This window comes from Loxodonta africana, chromosome 1, assembly GCF_030014295.1.
Source record: "Loxodonta africana isolate mLoxAfr1 chromosome 1, mLoxAfr1.hap2, whole genome shotgun sequence".
NCBI lineage: Eukaryota > Metazoa > Chordata > Mammalia > Proboscidea > Elephantidae > Loxodonta > Loxodonta africana.
In genome coordinates, this window is record NC_087342.1 from 47751316 (window position 1) to 47777054 (window position 25739).

The 25739-nt window shown below is 39.1% G+C and overlaps 1 protein-coding gene across 2 annotated transcripts; it reads right to left on the minus strand.

The window, feature by feature from the left end:
- Positions 1 to 1856: 1856 nt before the first annotated feature.
- Positions 1857 to 25661, minus strand: SSR1 (signal sequence receptor subunit 1). Of its 2 annotated transcripts, XM_003417865.4 has the most exons (8): positions 25492 to 25660; positions 22717 to 22829; positions 16606 to 16693; positions 15012 to 15274; positions 12168 to 12244; positions 11338 to 11416; positions 9800 to 9893; positions 1857 to 4714 (listed from the first exon to the last, which is right to left on the minus strand). In XM_003417865.4, the coding sequence occupies exons 1-8, from the start codon at positions 25568 to 25570 to the stop codon at positions 4647 to 4649; spliced, it is 861 nt and encodes a 286-aa protein (XP_003417913.1). In that variant the 5' UTR covers positions 25571 to 25660; the 3' UTR covers positions 1857 to 4646. The 2 variants fall into 2 exon arrangements, with proteins under 2 accessions (XP_003417913.1, XP_010595868.1); XM_010597566.3 differs by lacking the exon at positions 9800 to 9893 and having other exon boundaries at positions 25492 to 25661.
- Between the last annotated feature and the right edge of the window lie 78 nt (positions 25662 to 25739).

The window sequence follows — 25739 nt, forward strand, 5'->3', positions numbered from 1 at the left end:
ACAGGCTTACAAACTGGGCAGGGCAGAGTGCCAACAACACTGGGTTAGCACCAGGAATATTTCTGAACCACACCAATCACATGGAATAATGGCAAATGAAAACCTGCCCACATTTCTTTTCTTTCTTTAAAAAACAGCAATGGGTTTCCACATTACGATCATGTACTGTAAGCTGGGGATAAAAGACATAGAGCTCCCAGGCTAGCAGAGGGAGACAGACATGTCTACAAGGTGTCAGATTGTCACAACTGCCATGACAGAAATCAGCATAAGGGACACTAGGGGGACAATGGGAGGCACGGTCAAATCATCTTTGTGATTTATGGACTTTGTTTTCTAGGGGTACTGAATTTTCTCAGGCCCCATTATGCCTGAGAGAAAGCCATATTTGAATGGATGTCTAGTCTTCCTGAGAGCTAGACATCCATTCAAATATGAAGACGAGACAGAAGACTTACCTGTAATCCCAGCTCTACCACTATGGGCTTATATAATCCAAGGGCGAACACTCATCTCTGACATACAGACGAATCCTTCAACTCTTTAAAAACTCAAAAACCTAATTAACCTATTAAATCTACCTTGAAGAAAATGTTTTTAAAGACCGTGATTCTATTAGTCAATGGGACATATAAAGAACTGTCATTAATAGAGATTAAACAGTGTACTATGGATAACTGAATAATCACGTAACAAAAACAAAACATCAAATGTCAAATAACTAAATATTCATACCATAAACATTAACACACAAATCAATTTATGGTAGTTCAATAATGGGGTTTGATAGTGTTGTGGAGTTAACTGAAAGAACCCTGGTGGTGCAGTGGTTAAAGCGCTTGGCTGCGAACCAGAAGGTTGGTGGTTCAAACCCACCAGCTGCTCCATGGGAGAACGATGTGGCAGCCTTCTTCTGTAAAGATTTACAGCCTTGGACACGCTATGGGGCAGTTCTACTCTGACCTACAGAATTGACTCGATGGCAGTGGGCTTGGTTTGGGTGGGTGGGGGTAAACTGGTATTTATATGCTACTGTACAGTAAATGAAAACCCTGGTGGCGTAGTGGTTAAGTGCTACGGCTGCTAACCAAAGGGTTGGCAGTGCTCAACAGCACTGGGTTTGGTTTGGGTTTGGTAGAGTAAACATGCAGTACATTCAGTACTGAGGTTATCTGAGCTTTCCGGTTGCTGGATTCTGGAACAGAAAGTATTAATGAACTGCTCAAATGCTTAATTCTATAAAACTTCCACCTGAAACACGGTGCAGGGGAAAGAACATGTGAGTTTCAGAATAAGCCCTGACTCCATATTTGATGTGTCACCTTGAGCAAGCGCCTGAAACTCAGCAGGTTTTGTTATCCATCTATAAAAGAAGAACCGTATCACCTTCCTTCAGTGGGTTGTTGTGAAGGTTTATGGGATAATGAATGGAAAGGGCCATGACACAGAGCACACAAAGCTGATGTTTAATAAATGAGTTCCCTTCTCACTGCTTTCTAAGAGCAGTTCAATGGTACCCAAACCTAAGAGCTATATTCCTGAAGAATTCTAAAATCTAAAAAAGAAAAAATCAGCCCCTGAAATTAAGATGATGTAATTACTGTAAAGTCCACGCTTTTGTGTAAATGAAAAACACACAAATACTATTAAAGTTCATTAAAAAGTCCTCAAGAACTTATTACCCACATGTTTTTAAGCTAGTTCTTAAGTTTTGTTTGTCCTTCCTAATATCCTCTAAGGATGATGTTCTTATAGACACACAGACCACCCTAGCAGCCAAACCTAATCTTCCACTTGTTCTAGTAACAGGGGTCTTATTTGTGCCAGGCTGCTCTTCACTACACCAGGGACAGTGGTTCAAAGCAGGGTTTTATTCAATAAAAGTAGAGCAAATACACTGATTTTAGCTCTACAGGTATAAATGATGCCACCCAAAGCTGTGGTAAATTACTTAAATTATTTCACTATTCAAACGCACTAACCAGGAACATTTTCCTTTATACCAAGGGTATGGAGATCACTGTACTAGAAAAGATGAACGCTATAAGGGGCCTTACATATTATTACATTCATTTACTGTGCCACTAAAATAACACAAACCACTTAAAGGCTTCAGTGCACATCACTGTCCCTCCTTTCCCCAAGAGCCAAAATACAATTTCAGTTTACTTCACTGCAAATAGGCCTTTTAGGCACCTGCTTTTAAATATTTTCTGTAAGGATTAAATTTGCCTTTCCCTCCTATCAAAGTCATTATTTTCTGAATTTAAGATAGAAGATCTCATTAAAGTCAATTTAATGTTCCTTTCCTTCTGATTTCTACGTTTCCTTAGGTTTCTAAGTTTGAGGTCCCATTTTTTCCCATTCCCCCTCCTGAGACAGTACGAGGGGGCAGGACCAGTCTTAAAAGCCACTTGCTGTGTAAGACCGACCACCGTGAGTAATGAAGCTACACAACCAGGACAGATCCATGCTTTATGAAAACATTATCCTCACATATCAGAGAAACACGTATGATACACAAGATCCTTAGGTTCATTTTACAGATTATGAAACCAACCCGCTCAAAAGATGAATTCTGAAACCATGGTGGTATAGCAGAAGAATATATCAAAACAAACAAAAAATTCATTCAAATATTTACATTTTAAAAAGTCATTAAAAAACAGGCTACTTATAAGTGTGCTTGAACAAACCATGTGTGGAACTAAATTCCATTCATTATGGAGTTAGTTTCTGCTAACTACTTATTGATGCTACAGTAGACTCCCGGCATCTGTAGATTTAAGAGTTTTCAACTGTTCCCAATCTATACTTAAAAAAAAAAAAAAAAAAGAGAATGAGAGAGGTGATAAATTCTACATGTCTGAGGCACTGGTCTGAGCCTCAGAGGTGGAAGGGCTGCCACGTAAGGCTCACAGAGGAGAGGGGCTGGTGGCTGTAACTCAGTGTGGCTTGGCCATTGCCTGCTTGCTACCAGGTAGTCAATAAAACTCTCTAGAGGCCATTTACATTTTGTAATTATATACGTCTCTGCATCACATCCTAGTAGTTTCACCAATTTGGACATCTACAAAAATATTTTAGAATACATTCCTTGAGAAAGTGGAGGGTCTCACATTGCATTAAACAAGCCATGCAATTTCTTACAGCTCAAAAAGCTTTTTCAAAATGAACCACTGATCACAGAGCCCAGTTAAAAACTCAAACACTTCATATACGGGTATAGACAGTTAACAGTCTAGCAATGTCAATATAGGTAATTTGACGTCTCAGCCCCTCCTTGCAAAGTGATTAAGAACCATGGAATAATTTCTATTCTATCGTCATTGGCTCTGGCTCAGATAGGTGGGGATTACAGGGAGAAGGAGAATAAACAGGTCAGGAATTCAACAGACACATTTCCTTAAAAATATATGTGAGAGAATATGGCTTAAAGACAGAGGGTTTTTCCCTCTTCTTTGTTCTTACTATTTTACTTAATCCTTTATTCAGAGTAAACAATTTACCACCCACAGCAAGAGTATAACTCTAAGAGGATTTTATGGAGTTCAATTTAATTCTGATTCTGAGGATCTTAAGTGCTTACATTTTTAGAATTTTTCAGATGAACTAAAAAAAGTTCATGCCACACCTGAAATACCCAAAGGATTAGATAAAAACAATTAGTTAACAACAACAACAAAAAAAATCAAAGTCATTGCCTTTCTAGATTAGAATTAGTTGGAATATATCTTTAGCCTTGTAACTTGACATTCTGCTTAGTCTGTAGACCACTGCGATTTTTTAAAAGCAAGGTTTCTAACAGGGAGAGAAAACTTGTCTCTTTAAAAAAACACTACGTAGGTCTGCCATCATTTCAGAGCTATCCTCTGGGTCAAAACCAGAACAACGATGGACAACACCACTCAGTCTGCACAGGTACTATTTTCCTTTTGTTAAAAAAGGAGGGTGGGGTTGAGTTTTAGATATCAAAGTCAGCTGAATTTTCATGTTTCACAATTTTGTTGCTAAAGGTCCCCAAATTCCTTGAGCTCATTTGCGACGTTTTCTGAATGTGCGCATTATAGTAAACAGCAGCAAAATACCAAAACAACCCTATTGCTAAAAAGTAGCTACTCCTGCCTGCGCCTTTAGAATACTACTTGTGAAACAGCCACAATGACAACAGAATGCTATCTGGTGCCATCAATGGGGATGTGAACTATTCTGAAGAAGAAATACATTATTTTCTTTAAAACAGTCTAAAGAATGACATCTATGATCATACTGGGCAAATAGTCACTGAGTTTGGTGGGGAGGGAATATCAGAAAATGTCAATAAGGACGAGACAACAGCATTATGCTGAGTATTCTAAAGGCATTCAAGGAGTTCAACAACGATTCTGGTTAAGACCAACTGCTCACATACATTCACACGCACACACATAGATTTTAATGGTTTTAAAAAAACCAAATTTGTTACTTCAGAAAAATGAATGCAGTGCACTTTCAGCAATATTATCGCCACAGACTCTGATTGCTCAGTCCACACAGAAGTAGCAGGTGCCTTCTGTGGTGATATGGCTTCGCTGCACTAATTCCCATCAGGCCGAAAAACATTAGGGCAGGTTAAGTAAAGACTGAACGGTCGCACAAAGGAACATTTACTCATCAGATCCCACCGATCTCTTCTGTGCCCGCTTCCTGGGCAACCTTCTTGGTGATGCTTTATCTGAAAGAAATGAAAAAGTTTTAAGCTTGCCTGACTATTGTATACATGTTGGACTTAAAAGATATTTAAAAAGTATTTTCTTCAACTTCTAAGTTAAACATACACATGCAAGAATACCACCTAATAATAAATGCTTCTTACCTAGCTATAAGTTTTTAAAATAACCTTTCAAGAAGTAACTCCCATTAAAATGAAACATTTTTGTAACAGGAAGGAAAAGATCTAATTCTGGTTACTGTAATGTTGAAGACACCATGCAAAAACTTCAATTCTATAATTTAATGTTTATACTTGCATAAGTAAACACTTTTAGGAATAGTTTAAAAGGTATAAAATTTGCAGCTCAAAACTTTTATGTTGGTTGCAAATTAAAGACTCAATATTTACAAACACAATCATGCAGTTTTCTTAATTTTTTGCAATTTTACAAATTTACCTGGAATAAGCAGGATAAAGGAAATGAGACAATATTTCTATACTAAGACCATCCTACATATACAAGCACTGTCTTTTTACCTCTCTCCCTTTATCTCCTATGCTGAATTCTTACTGGCGTCTATTGACCAGAAACCATCAGTTCTACTTTTATCCAATATGAGGAGCCATCTGTAAGTTTCATTAAAAAGTGAAGGACTGAAAAAAGATGTTTACACCGAATTTTGGGGGCTCATGGAAACCCTGGTGGCGTAGTGGTTAAGTGCTACAGCTGCTAACCAAAGGGCTGGCAGTTCAAATTCACCAGGTGCTCCTTGGAAACCCTATGGGGCAGTTCTACTCCATCCTATAGGGTCGCTATGAGTCGGAATCAACTCAATGGCAATGGGTCAATGGGTGGATGGGGTTCATTTGTAAGCATTTCCTGAATAATGATAGGAAAGATAAAAAAGCTACCCAAAACATCTTTATTTCTATTTTTCAAACACTATACCTATATTTAAAATATATATAGTAAATGTTTATCAAAAAAGAATAAAAATTCTGCTTAAACGAATAGTCTGCTTAAGAGTTAGTTAAGACTGAGTCCATAAATCACATGAAAATTGACCTCAATACTCTATTAAACAGATTAGTAATAGGTGGGCTACAGGGGGTTTTTGAACTTGACTAAAACCAAGTTCAAAAGTCTGAGCATGGATGCATTCCTATAATGAAGAAAGTCTCCAACTTTCATCAGATTTTCAAAAAGGTACTTAAAAAAGGCTAAGAACCGCTGCCCTTACACAATTAACCAATCACACACACACACAAAAATAACCAGTATGCTGAATATAATCTCACCTCTGAGGGTTAAAAAAAAAGTACTTCAAAAAGTACTCTAGAATCAAACAGCAATCTGTATGAACATCAACTGTGAACAAGTAGATGTAGAGTGGTGATTACTGACTTCCAACAATTTCAATCACCTGCACATGGAAGTGGGCCTCTGAGGCCCTGCAGCATCCTTTTCAAACACACAGTTAAGGCAGCCAATTCAGCTTACCCTAACAGCGAGTTTAAAAACCTCAATTATCTGGTGTCTAGCACATCAGAGTTTGGAAGCAGACAAATGAGAAACAGAGTAAGGTAGCATTTTGGGGTCATTTAGCTTTTGGGAAAATGGCTCCAAATACCAAACGGTTAAAAAGTGGCACTTTATTTCAGCAAAGGTCAATAACTGATGTGTGTAATGATGCTTCTCAGCTAACAAAAAACAATTCCCTACCTAACACTTCCCCCTAAAACTAAAAAACTGAAAGGAAAAATAAAAATCCAACAAAATATTCAGGACCAAAATATTTTAGCTTTTAAAAGGAAAGCTTAAACTACACAGGAAAACAATCAGTTAAGCACAAGGAAACACGTTGCTCCCAAGATACTGAATAACGGGGTCGACCTGAAGCCTCCGCTCTGCCCACTGAAAGAAGGTTTTCGACATCCACCTACTTCATTACAGTAAAAGCTTAAGTCACTACAACTTTCTCCATTTTTAGAACAAAGGAAACATTTTTAGCAAAACTTAAATTCACTTACATCCTTGTTCTTAGACTGCACAGCCAGTCTAACTTTCTATCCCACCTAGGGAGCAGTACTATATAAATAACTTTTATTAAAGAGATTTAAGTCACAAGTTTTCTAATTAGCCCAAGTTAACAAGAAACTCAAATTATACAAAAGACTTCCTTTTTACAGCTTCTGATTAGGGTTTCCCTATGCACAGATCCCATGCTTTTCTATTAAAATCAGCTAACCTGTCACAGTTAAAGACTTCCAATTGTATGTATTTGCTTTAACTTCCCTAACTTCAGGGATGCTCAGGCACCCTAATGTGAAATGCCAAAGGTATTAGGAAAAAAAATGCTTAGTAATAGGCTCAAACTGTTTCAAACCACCCCTCCTTCCCTTATATTCTGATAAGTGAGATGGAGATGAGAAAGTTCTTGCTATATTAAATGTTGTTGCTAGGTGCCATTGAGTTGGTTCTGACTCATAGCGACCCTACGTGTAACAGAAGGAAATACTACCTGGTCCTGCACTATCCTCACAATTGTTGTTATGCTTGAGCCCCCTGTTGCAGCCACTGTGTTAATCCAACTTATAAAGGGTCTTCCTCTTTTTTGCTGACCCTCTACTTTACCAAGCATGATGTCCTCCTCCAGGGACTGACCCCTCCTGTGTCTTTTGAGTGTCTTTCAATCTGAGGGGCTCATCTTCAGGCACTGTATCATGCAATGCTCTGCTGCTATTCATAAGCTTTTCACTGGCTAACTCCTTTCAGAAGTAGACTGCCAGTTGTTTTTTCCTAGTCGGTCTTAGCCCGGAAGTTCAGTTGAAATCTGTCCACAATGGGTAACCCTGCTAGTATCTGTATGCCGATGGCACAGCTTCCAGCATCACAGCCAACACACAAGCCCCCCCAGTATGACAAAGTGACATTAAGCCTTTTAAACACACTAGTTATTATGCCAGCCCTCTCCAAAGCTAAGTTCACCAAACTTGGAGCCTCCAGAAGCCCTGGTGGCGCAGTGGTGAAGAACCTGGCTGCTAACCAAGAGGTTGGCAGTTCAAATCCACCAGCCACTCCTTGGAAACTCTATGGGGCAGTTCTACTCTGTCCTATAGGGTCACTTTGAGTCAGAATCGACTTCGCAGCAACAGGTTGGAGCCTCTGCTTCCATGCACACCTCCTGCTCCATGATCTTCAAAATTCCCTTGGTTTTCTTCACTCCGCCCTCAAATATGCAAAGTACATGTCCTGTCTTCCAAAGACAATGACTACTTCTTCCTAAGTCACTAGCAACCTGACTCAACTCCTTTAAGAAAGCCACGTTCTAACAAAAAAGGTTTTCAAAGTGTATGTAGTCCATGCAAATTCTTGGGTCCCACCCTAGACCTACTGAATCTGAACCTCTGGAGGTGGGGCCCAGCAATCTGTGTTCAACAAGGCTTCCAGGTGATTCTGATGCATATTAAAGTTTAAGAACCACTGCTCTAAAAAATCAAGCGTAAGAGAAACAATATACAAAAACACACAAAATTAAGCAAAAATATTAATGTTTGTTACATGGGGTCACCATGATTCAATATCAACTCAGCAGCACCTAACAACAATCTGACTCCCTTTTACCTAGAAGGTAAGTCAACTGTCCTTAGCCTAGCACACAAAACCTTGAAAACTCCTTATCGCCAAGCTTTCGGGACATGAACTCCTCCTGTGAATGCCTTCCAAGCTCTCCTGGAGGGACAAGGTCCCTCCTATGGTCTCGTTACTCTGCAGCCAGTTGTAATAAAGCGCCTACCATACTGTAATTATGTTTCAATACCAAGAGCCCACAGGAAGCATTAAAAAAAGATTCAATTTTTTAAACTGGAAAGGACTTGAACAGCCAATTCCCAGGAAATGAAATACTAAATGGTCAGTACATTTAAGTGTGAGGAAGTCCAACCTCATGAGATGCTATTTCCCATTTAACACACTGACAGACTACAACATTTGATAACACTTGAGAATGATTAGCGAGGGTGGAGGAGAAGCAAGCAATATTGTACGCTGTTAAAAACAGAAACTGGTCCTATCTTTTGGAGGGAAGTGTTGACACTTCCCATAAAAACTTAAATATATACAACCTTCGACCTAACTTCCACTTTTAAGAATGTATCCTACAAATTTATACATAAAAATATTAATTACTGTATTTGTAATAGTGAAAAACTGAAAATGACTTAAATATCCTTCCACCTAAAAGAGGTTTACCCTATTAGAACACACATATGTAGGAATACCACGTAGTTATTAAGAGAATGAAGTAAAGGAACATGTCATTAACATAAGGATATCCAGGGCATGAAAAATCAAGTGTGTACAGTAGGATCTCATTTCTGCAAAACACTCACACAGAAACCACAGACATACATGCTTATATACGTATAGAAAATACCTAGAATAATACACAAACTTAACACCAAAGTGGGATTAGTGGAGCCAGGAGACGATCTTAGCTTTTTCACTTCTAGACCGTTTAGTTTTTTACAGTAAGCTCATATGCCTTTTGTAACTTTTTTTAGAAGTTCTTCTACAATTAGAAAAAAAATCCTTTCTACAGATTAATATTTTAGCTAACTGCATATGTAACAGAACTGAAATATATCCGTTAGGTATTAATTTCATGTTTATTCTTTCAAGCTGTAGTGACTAGTTTTTCCAGTAAGCACAATACTAGAAAACCATTCCATCACTCATTAAACTTGATGTATTCACATGCTATAGACAAGAGCCCCCAATACTACTGCAAACACCATTAAAAAAAATTAATTGCCTCACCTCTTCTACTCTGCACTGATGCAACAGGAAAGAAGAGAGACAGGAAAAAGATTAGGAATATAGAGAATTCACACATTTGTAAATAAACCGCAGGATTGGAAGCATTTCTAAATTAAAGTATAAAAAAAAATCACATTGACTAAGTCTTTGAAAGTCTTCATAATCATTGTACTAGATTCTATAGAAGTAACGGAGAGATGAATTTTAAATGGTATCAAGCAAGCATTTTTTGCTAAATCTAAGATATTAAGACAAAAACTTCCTAGCAAAGTCTTTAAAGCACTTACTGATCTGATTCAAAGTTTCCTGAGGAATCCAACTCATATCAACATCATTCTGACTTGACGTACCCATTTCTACTTTCTGTATGGGTCTCTTGCGCTAAAAGAACACAGAAACATATTTAAAAGGTACTTTAGAGATAAGTATTTTTCTTTTCCAGGTTTAAAATATATTCTTACTAAAAAATAATAATAATAATAATAATTAGAAGGGAAAAATTGTTATCTAGCAAATCCCCACAGTAATTATTTATTCTCAGGCTACAGAGGGATCTTTTCCTTTGCCATAAAGCTTCATATACTACACGACTGGTGAACCAAATGAGAAATTCTATTTATACAATAGTTTTCTTCCCCTTTGAGAATCAAATTTAATGAAAAATAAATTTATTTTCATATTCAACAAAATTCAGGATAATTACTGAATTGCTGCAGGAATGCAGTTTCTGAACTGTTAGCTGAATACACTGAAAAAAATGACACAGAAAAAACAAGAACATAAAAACTCATTTAAGCTGTAACCTCAAACTTTCTCCTGAGAGTATTTGTAGCAGAATGGCTAGGAAGTAGAAAAGTGATTCAATTCCATTCTTTAGTCCCCTTCCCCCTAAAAACAAATACCCGCAAGGCTACCTATGTAAGAGACAGAGTATTAAGTATACCGTGTACAAATTAGATTCTGAATACACAGAAACAATTAAAAGATGGTTTCATTCAAATGGAAAAAAAGGTGATATACCCAATACTTACAGTTATAGCAAAAATGCTGACTATTACAAAATGCAGCAAAGAAAGTTACGTAAATTAACATTTCTGTTTTAAAAAGAAAATGCATATTAATAACACTGCTAATTTTAATACAGATTTGATGGAAATAAATAGCACTATACTTTTCCACGGAGAGGAATAGTGTGTTTTTGGGGTTTTGTTTGTTTTGTGGGGGCTGGGAGTAGTGGATGAAGCAAAAGGGGAAGAGAAGTGAAATGAGGACACAGTGGAAGAAACAGTGACAAAGTCCAGAGTGAGAAATCATGGTTACAACAGATACTCTGATGTTACCATTTTACTATTCTAACAAAAAACGCCCACCTGTAGAACAAATACAGCCAAACCCTTTTTCAAATGAAACCAACCAAAAACCAACCCCTTTGCTGTTAAGTTGATTCTGACTCATAGTGACCCTACAGGACAGAGTAGAACCGCTCCACAGGGTTTTCAAGGAGTGGTTGGTGGATTCGAACTGTTGACCTTTTGGTTTGCAGCTGAGCTCTTAACCACTGTGCCACCAGGGCTCCTTTTCAAACGAAAAACGAAAGGCCCTCTTTAATTGCTTAAAACTTATCTCTCCGGTTTAAATTATCTCTTCTGTATTAAAGGAAATATACTGAAAGCTGAGCTGCTTACGTATAAAATAACATATCCATGAAAAAAATGTAACAAATGAAAAAATTAAATCTGAATTTGAGTCTCATCTTCAGGTTTTCTTTTAAAAAGGCACAACACACCTGGCAGTACACAAGCCCAGAGCACTCATCTATAATTACCTTTCTAGATTCTAGGAGTTGATGAAGGCCAACAACAACCAGCAGCCCAAGACCAGCAAGGAACATGTACATAAATATTCTGATATAACAAAAAAATATATAAATTTGCTTTAATTAATTGGAAATACCACAGCTAATTACAACTATAATTCTAACACATGATATAAAAGCTTTCCAAATAACTCAAGGGAAAAAAAAAGGATAAAAAGTATTTTTAAGTTCAACTTAGATTCAGGTTTACTTTAGCTTTAACAGTAACTAGTCAATAAAAAAAAATCCATTCTATGATCTAAGATGAATTACTTATAAAATATGTTATAAATACATCATTACTTATAAGCTATGTTAAATTCAAGGCTCAGTTTAAAACAGACACATTAGGTGTTGTCTCCTTCAAATATTATTTTCTACACTTTAACAACCACTTTAGATATAAGTATACAGTAAGTGATGGCTCATTATTCGTAATATAAACCTCTGTAAAGAACACTAATAGTTTTCAAGATAAAACCTCATTTGTTTTCAATAGCAATTCTAGAGGCATGCAACTTAGCTTAAGCTGATGGGCAGTTTGAGAGCCTGGGGTGGAAAAGAATTCAGAAAGAGTGACAGAGCCAGTTACTTAAAAAAAATTTGTCTGTTTTAACTATCTTTCCTAGCTTGGCATTAATAGTTGTAAGAATCATCAAAAGTACGGACTGCGTAGTCAGGGTTTCACTAAATCTACACAGCCTAAACAATTTTTACCAATTAAAAAATTTGACAGGAGCAAGCCTTCTAATCCTGGTTTACAAAATCAAGATCTACGTAATATTGCAACCTTCACTTACGTTTCTCCATCTAACCCATCCTCTCTTTCAATGATTGTAACTGTTTGATTGAAGACAGCATCTTGGAATACATTGCCCTGTTTAAAAGACCAAAAAAAAAAAAAAAACTGAAATGTACTGAAAAAATGAAAACTGACAAGATTTCTTAAAAACCATTCCGTAATGATAGACATATAGTTTTCTCATCACTTAGATGGTCAGTAAGACTCAACAAAATGAATAGATAACTGCATTACTCAACATCAGGGACTCAACGTTATCACTTTACCTTCTCCTACAAAACGTCTCCCACTTTACTGAAGCTGTGCCCTACTTTCTTTTTGGGAAGGTGGTGTGAGAAAGCAGGAAATAAAAACGAGAAACCCCAGCTCCTGCTGCTTCCCAATAAAGGAAAACATGAAAATGCTACAGCAGATTATTCTAAGAACTCGAACTGAAGAAAAGTTAAATTCATGTTCTCAACTGACAATGGCCTGAAAACTAATTTCTTTGTAATAAATGGACTGGCGAATTTCAGCATCTACCAAATATCTTTCTGTTGTGATCTTTTATCAATCAGAAAGAATTTTGTTAGTTCAAAACCATTTCACTTTTCAATCACTGGGACTATACATAGATAGCTGTTCTGAGCGTTTGATGCTTCATGCAAAAGTAGTACTTTTTCAAAATTGTCATCTATTGTTAAACTCTAAGTTTCACTTCAAGATCTTTCAAGTTGCATTCCTCTACTTGGACAATTCCAGGAATCAGAACACACCAATGAAAGTAACAGCCAAAATCGAACTGAAACTATATATATGCCTGTTGGGTTAACTTTTTAAAAAATATTTTGTTGTGTTTTAGTTGAAAGTGTACATAGCAAATTAAGTTCCCATTGGACAATCTTTATACAACTTGTTTCATGACAATGTGTCTACATTTTCATTATCTCCACTTTTTGTCCTGTTTCCATTAATCTAGTTGTCTTGCCCCTCCCTGGCATCTCATCTTTGTTTTAGGGTAAATGCTGACTGTTTGATCTCATACAGCTGATTATTTAAGGAAGCACAGTATTCATGAGCGATCCTGTTTATTTTATATGCCAATCTATTATTTAGATGAAAGGTGACCATTCAGAGTGGCTTCAGTTCCAGGTTACAAGGGTATCTTAGGGTGGTAGTTCTAGGGGTTCCTCGAGTCTGTAATGGTACAGTAAGTCTGGCCTTTTTTAGGAATTTGAGTTTTTTTTCCTACATTTTTCTCCCTTTCTATCCAGGACCTTTTATTCTGTCCCTGGTTAAAGCCATCGGTAGTGGTAGCTAGGCACCATCTAGTTTTTCTGGTCTCAGGCTAGATGAAGCCGTGGCTCATGTGGGCTATTAGTCCTCTGGACTAGATTCTTCTTTGAAGCTTTGGTTTCCTTCATTCTTTTGTTCCAGACAAATAGAGACCAATAGTTGTTTGTTAGATGACCACTTGCAAGTTTTTAAGACCCCAGACAATACTCACCAAACCAGGATGTAGAACATTATGAACTTTGTTATGCCAATTGAGTTTCCCCATAAGACCAGCCTGTTGGATTAGCTTTCATTTTACTTAAAAGCAAGATGAAATAAGTAATTCTTCCCGCTATTTAACTATAAAGCTGAGGAAGCTTAATACATTATTTTGAAGACAGAAGGATGAAAAACCCTTCTTCCCCTCTTCTAAGGACAAAAAGAAAACTTAACGGCAGTAAGAGAAATTTAACTCAGACATAAGGGAGACATGTTGACACTGGGGTGATGAAAACATTGAGTAAGCTTCCAAAAGAGGATGAATTTTTCTTCTCTGAAAAAATTTTGAAAAAGAAATGGTTTAAATGTGCTCTCATTTGAAGGAGGCTAGAATAGTTGGCATCAAGAGGTCAACTTCCAGCAGTAAAATTCTGGTGAGTTTCTTTCATTCATTCACTGGATATGTAATATACATAGCAAACATCATTGGAATGACATCAGAGCTTGGATTAGGCTATCTGGTTCCCATAAATCAAAACAATAAACTGTGCTGTTAAAACTACCTTAAAAATATTTGGTTATATTTTATCCACGAATATATAAAATGATGGAACAGTTCCAGCAAGTCCTTAAAACTTACAAATACCAAAACAAGGACCCATTGCCATTGAAGTCAATTCTGACTCACAATAACCTTACGATACAGAGTAGAACTGCCCCATAGGGTTTCTAAGGCTGTAATCTTTACGGAAGCATACTGCCACATCTTTTTCCTGTGAAGTGGCTGGTGGGTTCGAACCACTGACCTTTTGGTTAGCGGGTGAGTGCTTAACCACTGAGACACCAGGGTTCTGAACTTAAAAACAGAAGCAGTAAAACGGGCAAAAATGCAAGCAACAAAAGGAAGTACAAAGCAAATCACTTAACATGCATTCACATCTGAATAAGGAGTGTACTCTACTGGGTGGCTTACAGCTTCTTTTCTTTCTGAGACACAGCTGAAGTCATAGTACAGCAGGGCACACCTATCTCTAGCCTATATCGCTTTTCACTCTGCTCTGCAATAGTGCCTGTTTATGGATTTACAAACCTGGAGACAGATATGCAATTTATTTTTGCCTCCCTAAGTCGGCAGTTCGAATCCACCAGGCGCTCCTGGAAAACTCTATGGGGCAGTTCTACTCTGTCCTATAGGGTCGCTATGAATCAGAATTGACTCAAAGGCAGTAGGTTTTTTTTTTTTTAGCGTCTTATCACAGTTTCAACCACAAAACAGGAACTTCAATGAACAAATACAGAAATATTTATAAGGCAATGTCAGTTTTCCGAATCCCTCTCTTTAAATAAATGAAGGTTTAGAGGGCCTTACAGTCAAATCTTTGTAGTTCAGATTGATGACCAGACCAAAGGGTCGTCCACCCATGGGCTCTGCAGGAATGAAGGAGTACTCAAAGGTTGCCTGTCTCTGGGGTGGCACGACAGTGTTCAGAGGAAGAGCTGTGAAATTCTGGATATAAAACTGGTAGTCCTGAGGATAGCGGAACGAGGCATCTAGAGATTCAACCACAAAGTCCTCTGTACCCTTGTTTGTAAAGCCTACCAGGAACTTCACAATGTTATTTGCTGGAAAATCTAAGACACAAAATAGAGACAGAAAAATTAGAAAACACTCAAAAAGAACAAAATAAAAAGTAGGCATTACTAGTGGATTCTGGCACTTTTTCCTGCTGAGCGTGGACTCTATTTTCAGAACCCTTTTCAAAAGAACACTCCAGTCAACCACCAGCTAGTAATGGACTGCAGCTGATTCCAAGCTGAAACCTTTTTGTCTATAAAGCTATTTAATATCCCAACTTAAGAATGCAACTGAGCATCTCAATTTCAGACCGGATCACATCCAAATCATGTGATCTCAGGAGCTGTGTACTTCTGGTAGTAAGATTATCACCGTGGGGCTACATGGCTTAGTGAAGTCATCTTCCCCTCCAGCTCACTATCTGGTATCTGTGCACAGAGAACGGTAGAGCAGAAAGACAGAAAGATAGTCTATTAAGAGGTTCACTGAATCTACCTGAAATTGTAATATTCACTGTGTCATACAAAGTCAATCAGGCAGTAACTATGCACTTTAAGTAATTAGTCAAAATGCGTTTTGAAGCTAAAACCTAAGTAAGCAGCTACAGAAACAGAAAAAAAATCTTTTAATCAAATTATACTTTTTGTAGGTGTATGGCTAGAAAGTACACTGAAATAAAACAGAAAATTGAGAAGATGAAGAAAATTCTCAACTTCCAATATGAAGTCCTCAGTTAACTGTATTGTACTTGACAGAGCTGAGATTCACCCAGCGTCTCACAGGTTTTGGGGTTAGACAAATTTGGGTCTGCATCCTGTCTCCACAAACTATTTACTAACTGGGTAACTCCGGACAACTTTCATGGCCTCGCTAAACCCCAGTTTCCTTATCTGTAAGATGGGAATAATGACAGTGACAACATTCACAGGACTATTTTTAAGATTAAATAATACATGCCAGATATTGAGAACAATACCTGCCATAAAGCTCTCAATAGATATAAGCCATTTTATTTATTTTCTTTTAATGAACCCGAGGCTCTAACTAAGGCCTAAATATTTCACTAATGTTTAATGTTCAAACTACGATAGTTACTTTGCTGTGGCAGTTTAAAAAACACTTAAAAACAATCTTGTTGAAAGAGACAATTTCTAGTTAAAAGGGGCATTATTTATTTTTCCCCTTAAATGCCACAAATACTACCTCACAGCTATGGATATTCATACATAAAATTTTTTTTCATAAAAACCATCTGTTTATGATATACTTATTACGTTAAAGAAGAACACGAATAAAGACCTTATTATGCATTACCAATACTTCCCAAAAAGTGAGTTTGTCACTTTCAATTCTGATATCTTACTTAAAACTAGTATTTTTATATTACCTTCTCCTTTTACAAATAAGATAGTTGTATCTGCACTTGGTGAAGCTTCAGGTTCGCCAGATAAATCTTCTTCCTCTTTATCTTCTGCCTAAGAAAAACAAGATTAAAAAGGAATTACCATTGGAAAAATACAACAGCATTTAAAAATAAAAAGTATACTAGACTTGGGAGAAAACAGTGCCTCTCTGGAACTCTGTTGGAATTAGCAGTGGTCTCAATTTCCTACTCCTCATCACTGAGCACACCTCAAACTCTAAGGTGCACACCAATCCCAGGGGGCCTTTGCTGATCTGACTCAGGTCTAGGATGAAGCCTGAAATCCTTTATTTCTAACAAGTACCCAGGAATCACTGATGCTGCCGGTACTCGGACCATGCTTTGAGCTATAAGGTTCTAGGGCATAGGGTCACAAGCTTTGTCTGTAAAGGGCCAGATGGTAAATAGTTTAGGCTTTTCAGGCCATAGGTCCCTGTTGCAGCTACTATATTCTGCTGCTGTAACATGTAAGCAGCCACAGAAAATGTGTGAAAGAATGGTCATGACCAGATTTGGCCCAAGACCACATCTTGCTGACCCCTGCTCTAGAGCACCTTGTTACCTATGAAGGTGTCCATTATGATTAACAGAATTTTCCCATGAGAATTAGTCACACAATTTGGAAGAAATGACTGAAGTGTACACTTAACATACTTGAATTTTACGCTACATAAATTACACCTCAAAAAAGTTGATAAAAGTTTGACCAAATTTTCTATTTATTACTTTAAAGATCAATGCTGCATCACTTATCCAGGGACCAATAAGGATTACAGAGATGTTCATGTTGTTGTTGTTGTTAAATGCTGTGGAGTCGGTTCCGTCTCATAGCGACCCTATGCACAACAGAACGAAACACTGCCCGGTCCTGAGCCATCTTTCCAATCGTTGTTATGCTTGAGCTCATTGTTGCAGCCACTGTGTCAATCCAGCTCGTTGAGGGACTTCCTCTTTTCCGCTGACCCTGTACTCTGCCAAGCATGATGTCCTTCTCCAGGGACTGATCCCTCCTGACAACATGTCCAAAGTATGTAAGATGCAGTCTCACCAACCTTGCCTCTAAGGAGCATTTTGGCCGCGCTTCTTCCAAGACGGGGTTGTTCATTCTTTTGGCAGTCCATGGTATGTTCAATATCCTTCGCCAACACCACAATTCAAAGGCGTCAACTCTCCTTCCGTCTTCCTTATTCATTGTCCAGCTTTCACATGCATATGTGATTGAAAATACCATGGCTTGGGTCAGGCGCACCTTAGTCTTCAGGGTGACATCTTTGCTCTTTAACACTTTGAAGAGGTCCTTTGCAGCAGATTTACCCAATGCAATGCGTCTTTTGATTTCTTGACTGCTGCTTCCATGGCTGTTGACTGTGGATCCAAGTAAAATGAAATCCTCGACAACTTCAATCTTTTCTCCGTTTATCATGATGTTGTTCATTAGTCCGGCTGTGAGGATTTTTGTTTTCTTGATGTTGAGGTGTAATCCATACTGAAGGCTGTGGTCTTTGATCTTCATTAATAAGTGCTTCAAGTCCTCTTTACTTTGAGCAGGTTGTTAATGAATCTTCCTCCAATCATGATGCCCCATTCTTCTTCATATAGTCCAGCTTCTCGGATTATTTGTTCAGCATACAGATTAAATAGGTATGGTGAAAGAATACAACCCTGATGCACATCTTTCCTGACTTTAAACCAATCAGTATCCCCTTGTTCTGTCCGAACAACTGCCTCTTGATCTATGTAAAGGTTCCTCTAGAGCACAATTAAGTATTCTGGAATTCCCACTCTTCGCAGTGTTATCCATAGTTTGTTATGATCCACACAGTTGAATGCCTTTGCATAGTCAAGAAAACACAGGTAAACATCCTTCTGGTATTCTCTGCTTTCAGCCAGGATCCATCTGACATCAATGATATCCCTGGTTCCATGTCCTCTTCTGAAACCAGCCTGAATTTCTGGCAGTTCCCTGTCGATATACTGCTGCAGCCGTTTTTGAAGGATCTTCAGCAAAATTTTGCTTGTGTGTGGTATTAATGATATTGTTCTATAATCTCCACATTCGGTTGGATCACCTTTCTTGGGACTAGGCATAAATATGGATCTCTTCCAGTCAGTTGGCCAGGAAGCTGTCTTCCATATTTCTTGGCATAGACAAGTGAGCACCTCCAGCGCTGCATCTGTTTGTTGAAACATCTCAATTGATATTCCATCAATTCCTGGAGCCTTGTTTTTCACCAGTGCCTTCAGAGCACCTTGGACTTCTTCCTTCAGTACCATCGGTTCCTGATCATATGCCACCTCTTGAAATGGTTGAATATTGACTAATTCTTTTTGGTATAATGACTCTGTGTATTCCTTCCATCTTCTTTTGATGCTTCCTGCGTCGTTTAATGTTTTCCCCATGGAATCCTTCACTATTGAAACTCGAGGCTTGAATTTTTTTCTTCAGTTCTTTCAGCTTGAGAAACGCCGAGCGTGTCCTTCCCTTTTGGTTTTCCATCTACAGCTCTTTGCACATGTCATTATAATATTTTACTTTGTCTTCTCGAGAGGCCCTTTGAAATCTTCTGTTCAGTTCTTTTACTTCACCAATTCGTCCTTTTGCTTTAGCTGCTCAATGCTCAAGAGCAAGTTTCAGAGTCTCTTCTAAGATCCATCTTGGTTTTTTCTTCCTTTCCTGTCTTTTCAGTGACCTCTCACTTTCTTCATGGATGATGTCCTTGATGTCATTCCACAACTCGTCTGGTCTTTGGTCACTAGTGTTCAATGCGTCAAATCTATCCTTCAGATGGTCTCTAAATTCAGGTGGGATATACTCAAGGTCACATCCTGGCTCTCGTGGACTTGCTCTGATTTTCTTCAGTTTCAGCTTCAACTTGCATATGAGCAATTGATGGTCTGTCCCACAGTCGGCCCCTGGCCTTGTTCTGACTGATGATATTGAGCTTTTCCATCGTCTCTTTCCACAGATGTAGTCAGTTTGATTTCTGTGTGTTCCATCTGGCGAGGTCCAAGTGTATACGCAAAAAACCCATGTGTATAGTCACCGTTTATGTTGGTGAAAGAAGGTATTTGCAATGAAGAAGCCGTTGGTCTTGCAAAATTCTATCACTCAATCTCCAGCATTGTTTTTATCACCAAGGCCATATTTTCCAACTACTGATCCTTCTTTGTTTCCAACTTTCATATTCCAATCGCCAGTAATTATCAATGCATCTTGACTTGAAATTATCAATTTCAGACTGCAGCAACTGATAAAAATCTTCTATCTCTTCATCTTTGGCCCCAGTGGTTGGTGCGTAAATTTGAATAACAGTCGCATTAACTGGTCTTTCTTGTAGGCGTATGGGTATTATCCCATCACTGACAGCGTTGTACTTCAGGATATATCTTGAAATGTTCTTTTTGACGATGAATGCAACACCATTCCTCTTCGAGTTGTCATTTCCAGCATAGTAGACTATATGATTGTCTGATTCAAAATGGTCAATACCAGTCCATTTCAGCTCACTAATGCCTAGAATATCGATGTTTATGCGTTCCATTTCATTTTTGATGATTTCCAACTTTCCTAGATTCATACTTCGTAAATTCCAGGTTCCAATTATTAATGGATGTTTGCAGCTGTTTCTTCTCATTTTGAGTCGTGCCACATCAGCAAATGAAGGTCCCGAAAGCTTTACTCCATCCACGTCATTAAGGTCGACTCTACTTTGAGGAGGCAGCTCTTCCCCAGTCATCTTTTGAGTGCCTTCCAACCTGGGGGGCTCATCTTCCAGCACTATATCAGACAATGTTCCACTGCTATTCATGAGGTTTTCACTGGCTAATGCTTTTCAGAAGTAGACTGCTGGGTCCTTCTTCCTACTCTGTCTTAGTCTGGAAGCTAGCTCAGCTGAAACCTGTCCTCCATGGGTGACCCTGCTGGTATCTGAACACCGGTGGCATAGCTTCTAGCATCACAGCAACACACAAGCCCCCACAGCAGGACAAACTGACAGACACGTGGGGGAAAATGTTCATATACTTATGTAAAATACTCTTTCCCCCAACAGACAGATTTCTCAAGGACGAAGACTGTCTCACGCCTTAAAGACTCTATTCCCAGTTGGAGCTTGGTAAGTTAAGTGGGTAGATACAAAGAGACCTAAAAGTTATCAGTACAAAGTGGAAGTGGTTGAAACCACAGGCCCTGGTGAGGAAGGAAAACAACAACGGCAGGACTACAAGAAATACCAACATTAAGGGGGCCAGCAGAGGGAAGAAAAGGTAGTAGAGAGAGAAGCCAAGAAACAGCAGTGGAGCAGGAAAAACTAAGAGAGGGGGTACCACAGAAAATAGCTCAAACAGGATTACAATGGAAAACAGGCCAGATATCTGGCAATTAGATTGCTAGGAAGAAGAGTTTTACCGGATATATGAGAATGAAAGTGAAGCGAGCAGGAGAGAAAAGCTGTACATACTACTCTTTCAGAAGAGCGCTGGTAAGGGGAAGAAAACGAGTAGCAATTTAAGGTTGAGGACAGAATATAAACATGTGTGGCTTAATGGAAACAACTCACTGAGAAGAACCAACGCAGGAAGTCACAGAAGGAAAGAGTAATCTACTAAGATCCCAAATGAGGAGATGGGATCAGGAGCACAGGCTGTAGAGCCAGCTTTAGAAGAAAGTAAGGAATACTCATTCTTAACGATAAAATGTAGGAATAATGGTGAATCACATTTAGAAGTAGTAGAAAGTATAGAGAAATTCACACTCGATGGCCTTCACTTTCTGAAATCGAAGGCAATGTTGTTGTTAAGACTGAACAGGAATGAAAGACGTACTAAACGTTTCCTAAAGGAAGGGAATTAGGAAAGTACAATAATTAGTAGGGGCACTACTCTGACACAGCTGGGGTCACCATAAGTTGGAGCTGACTCGATGGCACCTGGTTTTTATTCTGTTCAGATTAAACACTATGTGAAGATGCATGAAAACAGTAACTCAAAAATTACATCATTACAATAGCAAGATTCGGTTAGTTGGAGGCATACTCCATAAAAATGTGGGTAAGTTGAAAGAGGAGGAAACCTTCACACAGGGTAAATGTTTTCATATTATCATAACAGGAAAATGGCGATTTGGTGCTTTAATCTTAAAGTGACAAAATCAAAAATCACTAAAAGTTGCAGGTTCAAGGGTGACACATGGAAGAGGAAAAAAGAAGTAAAATCTTGTAGGACAGATTTAGCAGCCCAAGACAGACAGGATTCACTAGAAGCATGCTGCAGCAATCCCGATTCCAGCCCAGCATTTCTACTGTCAGAGGACGATTTTACAAAGAAAATGTCAGAGCTGGAAGAATCTAACACATCTGCTCTTACCTCCTTATTACTCTTCAGAGGACATAGTTTATTGTCTGCCCCTCGCCCCCTGCCACCAAAACACACACACATCGGAAAACTGCACAAGGACAGAGGAAAGGATTTTTTTGTTCATACCTGCACCCAGAAAAGTGCCTGACGCTTAGTAGGCACTCAATAAATACTTGCTTATTGAATGAATGAATGAAAGGAGGCAAGTGAGACCCAGAGATGAAAACTGCCCAGTCAGACAGCTAAATGGATGAATCCCGAATCTCTCAACTCATGCCCAGTGCTCTTCCCAGAACATGACCTTCACTCATGTCCAAATGGTTGTGACTGGTTCTCTGTTCCACGTCTCCTTCTGTTTCAGAAAACATTTACGCTGTACCCTCAAGGAACTGGCCCCTATTCTCCCAACTTCAATCCACTTTGATCAATCATAGTAACAAACCTTAAAAGCATGAATTTTAATACCAATTGTTTCTATTAAAAAGAAATTCCAGATGTATTATATTCATTCTAAACCAAAACCACACCCATTGTCGAGTTGATTCCAACTATTAGTGACCCTACAGGACAGAGCAGAGCTGCGTCACAGGGTTTCCAAGGAGCAGATGATGGATTTGAACTGCCAGCCTCTTGGTTAGCAGCTGAGCTCTTAACCACTGCACCACCAGACCTCCAGATATACATACACTCTATACATACTACATAGTATGTAACACTGACCAAATCTGTGGGTTCATCTTCTTCCACCTCAGCTTCATCATCTTCATCTTCGATTACTGAATCTTCTACTGTTTCCTCATCCTCTGTAAGATCTTGAGCCACTGCTAATGAGCCTAATGAAGTATAAAACAAGCAGTTAACCTTTCCCCTGGGAATACGTTTTTTAATACCAAATATAGGCAACAAGCTTTCCCCTTAAGAGTAATTTAACATCCCAGTTTACCTGAATGATGCCAGATTATAATGCATCTAATAATACTCAAAAGATTTCACTTCTAGTATTAAAGGCAAATGCTGTTTAATTTTAAAAAGCACTTTAACAGTTTGAAAAATGAATTACAGAAACTAAAAATGCCCTTAAGTCCAAAGAAAACACTTAGTAACGTCAAGTAATCTTGTTAAGCAAATTAAAGAGAATAAGTTTGTTCTAAAAGTAAGAAGCTCCAAAATTAAAACCCTGCCACTAAAACAAAAAGCTCAAGTGTTAAAGAAAAAAGCATTCTCGATTAAAGAAAACAGCATTCTCGATATCCAGGTAAGAAACAGTGTTAATATTGTTGACTACACCTAGAACTATCTAAATTTAATAGCATGTAATTCTAAGCACTACACCCACGGTAAAAACTAGCTTAAATGAAACACAGTTCAGCAAACTCCACAGTTGACAGCAGAGAAAGAATGCATTTATTTTTGCATATGGCTTCAAACCTTAACATTTTTTTTTACTCCCCCCACACTTAAAAACACAAAGTGAAAGTTGAGCAAGCACAGTCTGTAACATCAAGAAACTATAAATTGTAATTTTATGCTCAAAAGTACTCTAAATAAATAAGTCACATTAAATCCTCAAAAGGATTTCAAAGTTTTAGTGAGCCCTCCAACACTTTTCAGAAATGATGATGATGTGGCAGTTCAGGGGAGGAGAGAAAAACATGGGAAGCAGAAAAGGAAGCAAGTGCATATGCTGCAATACCCAGCAAAACGGTGTATGGTCAGGACCATGCCCTTGAGGGCTATTCCGCTTCCCTGGGTTCTCATTGGCTAAGGTTTCTGCACAAATATTAAAGAACATCCAACCACACATTATGAAAGGGGGAGGGGGAGCACCAGACAGACAGCTTCTACTGCTTATCAAAATCATTTCCAAAAACCAGTAAGAAAAATATCCATGTCTGACATAAAACAATTTTAAAACTGTACTTCGTGAAATCTGAGCACTTCTGAATATATATAATGACTGCACTCTATATTTCATTGGACATTAAACTATTTTATTTGTTTTAATGTTAACCAATAAGAATTTGGAAACCCTGGTGGCACAGTGGCTGGGAGCTACAGCTGCTAACCAAAAGGTTGGCAGTTCAAATCTACCAGCCACTCCTTGGAAACTATGGAGCAGTTCTACTCTGCCCTATACGGCCACTACGAGTCAGAACCGACTTGACAGCAACAGGTTTGATTTTTTTTTTAATAAGTATTTTGTGCCTACAAAGTCTAACAATTTTCAATTGGAAAAACTGAGAGAAGACATCTTTAGAAAAACTATTCCTCACAAAAAATGTTTACAAAATATTAGGTTCAGTTTAGATATTGAACTGATGTTTCTTTAAAAAGTTTTTTAAACCTGAAAAGAGATAGTCTAGATTCTAATACAAGCAGAATTGTCAAATTTTCTTTAGAAAGCCACACGAGAACAAACCAGCAAGCAGGTCCTAAAGAAAAAGAATTTCTCTTTAAATCTGCAAATGAATTCATTAGCAGTTGTGGTTTATTTCTCACTTGGTTTTCTACCCACGAAAGAAAAGTCAGTAATTTCACTTTTCTTGACAACATAATTCGCGAATACATGTCACTATCATTCACTTTTGCCACACAGCTGGCTTAAACTGGTAAGAGTGGAAAGGAATTCTAGGGATCATTTAGTCAGACATTCTCTCATTTCACAGATCAGTAAATTGAACTCATTGACAACGAGAGCAAGATGCCATGACTCTGGATATTCTAAGAGCATCTAAGAATTACTTTCACACCGGGTTAAGTGTTGGGAAGAATAAGGCTACATAAATAATCCTACACAAAACAAACTTAAATCTCGAAGTAAGATTTTTTTTTCAGCATCACACGATGTTTCCACAAACAAAAGACAATTGGAGAAAAAAAAGGGGGCAGAGTAACAGAAAGACATTCCACCGGGGTGGGAGGAGAACAGACGTGGGGTGAGGATGGGGAGTCTTTCTGGAATTGAGACTCCAGGTAACACACAGGGATTGGGTGCTGATAAGCGGCACAGACGACCGGAATAAAACACTCGGCTTTAACGGTTTAGGTGGGCTTCAGTCAATGAATGAACGAGGACTGCCAGCGCGCTCTCTAACGACACGTCAGCCTTGAGGCTGAGAGCATCGGGGTGGAGCGCCCGGGCGGCGGCCACAAGTGCTGAAACCGGCTGCCCGCGCTCCGCTCCGCGCCGCCCCTCGCCCCCTGCGCAAGCCCAGGGTCACCATTCCGGCCACACCTGCGGGCACCGTGGGCCCCAGGGGCAAGGTCGCCAGACGCTGCCGGCCGCACTCCGCGTGGCAGCGAGCGCAGACGCCCGCCGGGACTCACCCGGCGCACTGGGGCCCCTGAACGAGCCGGGGGTGGGGGTGAGAAGGCGGACAGAGGCCGGGAACTGGACGCCGGACCCCGGGAGCCGTGGCAGCCCCCAACTTCAAAGTTGCCGTCGCTGGCGTCTCCCTCCCGGCCAAGCCCCGCCAACCACTGCCCTCGCCTCACCTCCAGGGCCGCCTCTGAGTACGAAAGTGGCGGGGAACACGAGCAGGAGAACCAGAAGAAGGCGAGGGAGGAGTCTCATGGTGCAGCCGACCACTGTCCACTAGCCGTCCGCGAGCGCTCTCAGGCTCCGGCGGTAATGGCGTTACTCTTCATCCGGGCCCTGGGTGGGAGGGCGGGGCACGCACTACGCTCGGTCCTCGCTGCGGTCCCGCCCCTGACCGAGCGGCTCCGCCAACGTGGCTCCTCCG

Coding starts and splice junctions, on each gene's coding strand:
- SSR1 (XM_003417865.4), bottom strand. CDS start 25,570: ATGAGACTCCTCCCTCGCCTTCTTCTGGTTCTCCTGCTCGTGTTCCCC. Junction 22,830..25,491: donor ACTCAGAGGCGGCCCTGGAG/GTGAGGCGAGGG, acceptor ATACTTCATTAG/GCTCATTAGCAGTGGCTCAA. Junction 12,245..15,011: donor TGAACTACAAAGATTTGACT/GTAAGGCCCTCT, acceptor TCTTTTAAACAG/GGCAATGTATTCCAAGATGC.